The sequence below is a fragment of the Ceratocystis lukuohia genome (genome assembly GCF_044167205.1).
Source record: "Ceratocystis lukuohia strain C4212 chromosome Unknown Supercontig4_pilon, whole genome shotgun sequence".
NCBI lineage: Eukaryota > Fungi > Ascomycota > Sordariomycetes > Microascales > Ceratocystidaceae > Ceratocystis > Ceratocystis lukuohia.
In genome coordinates, this window is record NW_027263523.1 from 1,846,364 (window position 1) to 1,849,781 (window position 3,418).

At 49.1% G+C, this 3,418-nt stretch overlaps 1 protein-coding gene across 1 annotated transcript; it reads left to right on the plus strand.

Moving 5' to 3' along the window:
- Window positions 1-1,576: 1,576 nt before the first annotated feature.
- HOO65_040474 (Efflux pump bik6) lies at window positions 1,577-3,418 on the plus strand (the record flags this gene model as incomplete). The annotated part of the gene is made up of 1 exon (XM_071000666.1): window positions 1,577-3,418. The coding sequence occupies one exon, from the start codon at window positions 1,577-1,579 to the stop codon at window positions 3,416-3,418; it is 1,842 nt and encodes a 613-aa protein (XP_070859317.1).

Consider the following 3,418-nt stretch of genomic DNA (forward strand, 5'->3'; position numbering starts at 1 on the left):
ACTGCCTTGTCGGAGAAAGCACTTGTCTGTCTGCATTAAAAAGAATTGTGCTGTGCGTCGATATAGCCGCTGGGGTCGCGGAAGTGCAACCGGAGACGTGGAACTAGGCCGGCTGGTAGTAAGGAAGTCCATTGAAAAAAAACAGTTGACATGCACATGTATCCGCATGATAGGCAAAAGGTAGCCTAGATGTCTAGGCCATCTGTAGAAAACCATCGGGAAGCCCATGGCGGCACACTAGAGCCGTTTCTCCGGCTGTACCGTTGCACAATCATCATTATAGACAGCGTTGCTCCCTAGCGAAGGGCACTCGAGGAGAAAACCAACGCCGTGTAGTTTAGAATTATAGTGCCGAGAGCTACAGCGTTCATGTGTTTGGAGAGCAAGAGCATAACGTTAAAAGAAATGTTTCATATACGCTGCAACACGTGGACTTTGTCTTTAATAGTAGTAGGGTTGTATCACCATGCACTGTATCGTCATGTGCGGCTGTTTATCAGCAGCCAGTTACTAGTGACATATGATCAAGTAGAAGAGACAATGCATATAGAGGTCAAGAAGAAAAACAACACAGCCTGCCTGGTTTCTATTGCACCATCTCTGGCAAATGGCGTCGAATTGCCATGCACCCAGCGACTGAAGCGCAAGAATAGCATACCGTGGCCAAGACGGAAGTGCAAATAAAACACCCTTTTACCCAGATGGTCTTCACATACTGCCAACTGTTACACATTCAATGAGAACAGGTTGCAGCCGAGTGAGAACCACTCCTATTGTTACACAAAACTCGGTCGGTTATACAGTCTGAGGACTAAATTAGTATAGAACACTGAAGAAACGGTTGTTATTGTTGCGTAAGAGAAAGAAGATGGCCTTTCAATGGGCTGCACGAGGCATCTAAAGTGAGAGCTAGAACCAGAACAGCCTAGGGCTTTTGCACAATGTCAACATCAATGTCTTTGTCTTGTTGAGGGTAGAAAAGTTCGCCAAAAAGCGTGTTTGACAACAGTACTAGAAATAGATATCTTTATGGCGCGTCACATGACCGCAAGCACTGCCGGGCCCTCGGGACGTGGTTCGGAAGTTGCGTTTTCTAGCTTCGGAGAAAAGAAGGAAGAAAAAGAAAGAAAAAAAAAAACAATGTGACTCATGCACACTTCCTTTGTACTGAAACTAAGCAGTATAGGTTTCCTCTCCCCAGCCTGATTTCGGTTAACCAACCTATCATTCTTCTTATAAATAAGTCTAACCGATTTAGTGTCTGGATATTGCCTTTAACGGCACCGAGATGTTCCTTTTTGTGGGCCTCGATGTGCCGATAAGCCGGATTCCGGGACCGCAAAGGCAAACTTGCAGTAGGCAAACATATCGGGACATAAAGCCGCAAGGCGAATATTATATATAATAGTGCTCTAGTAGCATCGTCTCATTGCGGAAATCCACTATTGGAGATGCCTTCTATCCATTTTAACTAACACAGGCTACACCGAATGCCTCCTCTCTCTAATACAGCTTTACTACCTGCCTATTTCTTTTTATTTCTGGCACAGCGACCCAAGGTGGCAAACTGCTCATCATGGACGAGAAGAAATCTCACCCGTTTGATTGGCCCGGAGCTCCAGGGTCGTCAGAAGAAGCTGCTAATGACAGCGCCACGTCTAGCAGCACCAAGTTTAGACCCCCTTCGTCCATCAAGAAAGACCGATATCGGCCACGGCTAGAATATGAGCATGAGCAACCTGACCATAGTGACTACGATGACGATGATGATGATGATGATGATGAAAGTATTCATTCTAATGATCCCTCGCAGCATGATGGCCACCGTCCTTGTTCTTGCCGGCGACTCAGTGTGTCGACTGCGCGTTCTGTAAACCCACACGTCCTAGCTCGACCAGCGACCGGTGCTAGTTTATCCCGGGCTGATACTATTATATCGGCGATCCGATCTAGGCGTCCCATACCGCCCTTTACGCACCCTCTAGCCCAACAGCCAACCACCGCCGCAGTCTTGGTTGACTTTGAGGGCTCTGCTGATCCATACCGACCGGTCAATTGGCCAATGCGGAAAAAGGTGATTACTACTCTCTTTTATGGGCTGGTGACCATGTCGTCAACATGGTGCTCTGCGTGCTATGCGGCAGGCGCAGCACAAGTGGCGCGTGAGTTCAACATTGGAATACAAACATCTACATTGGGGACATCGTTATATATGCTAGGCTTTGGTCTAGGCCCACTGATTTGGGCTCCTGTGAGTGAAATGTACGGGCGCCGCTGCGCCGTCATGGTGCCTGTTGCAGTATCAATATGCTTTACATTTGGAAGCGCAACCGCCATGAACATCCAAACGCTAATGATAACTCGCTTTTGGTGCGCTTTTTTCTCATCGGCCCCCGTGACCAATACAGGCGGTGTGCTGGGTGATATTTTTACACCAGCACAGCGAGGAGTTGCTATGGCGGGCTATGCCATGGCGGTTGTTGGTGGCCCAGCACTTGGGCCTATCGTTTCAGCAGCATTTGTGCAGAATCCGTCCCTTGGCTGGCGCTGGACTGAGTACTTTGCTGGTATCCTGCAATGTATCATGCTTGCATTAGCGTTTGTGCTAGTAGATGAATCATATCCGCCACAACTCCTGGTGCATAAGGCACGAAGCCTCCGGTTAGCAACTGGAAACTGGGCTTTGCACGCCGAGTTTGAGGAGTGGGATCCTGAAATTGCGCACATGGCCAAGAAGTTCCTGTTACGCCCCGTCCAGTTGCTGTGCAGCCCAATCTGCCTTATGATGTCTCTTTATGCGAGCTTCTGTTATGGGATTTTGTACATGCAACTAGGGGCTATCCCCATCATCTTCTACGAGACGAGGGGTTGGGGGCCTGTGGCTAGCATGCTGCCGTTCCTGGGAATACTGATTGGAGCCTTTATAGGAGCTTTGCTCAACGTGTTCAACCAGAGTCTGTACAACAAGGCGAGCGCATTGCACAAAGGTCAGGCTGTTCCGGAAAAGCGACTGCCGCCGATGATGGTGGGCTCCTTTTTCTTTACAGCTGGGCTTTTTGTGATTGGTTGGGCTGGCGGAGACACCAGCGTCCATTGGACAGTCCCATGCTTTGGGCTGGTGATACTTGGCATTGGCTTTTTTACAATTTTCCAGGCAGCTTTGAACTACCTGGTTGACACATTCCAGCAATACGCGGCTTCAGCGGTCGCAGCAACGACCTTTCTTCGATCTGTCTTGGCCGCAGCATTCCCCTTAGTCGTGAGACCCCTCTACCATAACCTTGGCATTGGGCCTGGGTCGTCGATAGCCGGTGGATTTGCAGCTTTGATGATTCCGGTGCCGTTTGTTTTCTACATGGTTGGGGAAAGGGTTAGAGGGGCGTCCAAATGGTCGAGAGCCTCGGTTGTAAAGCTATGA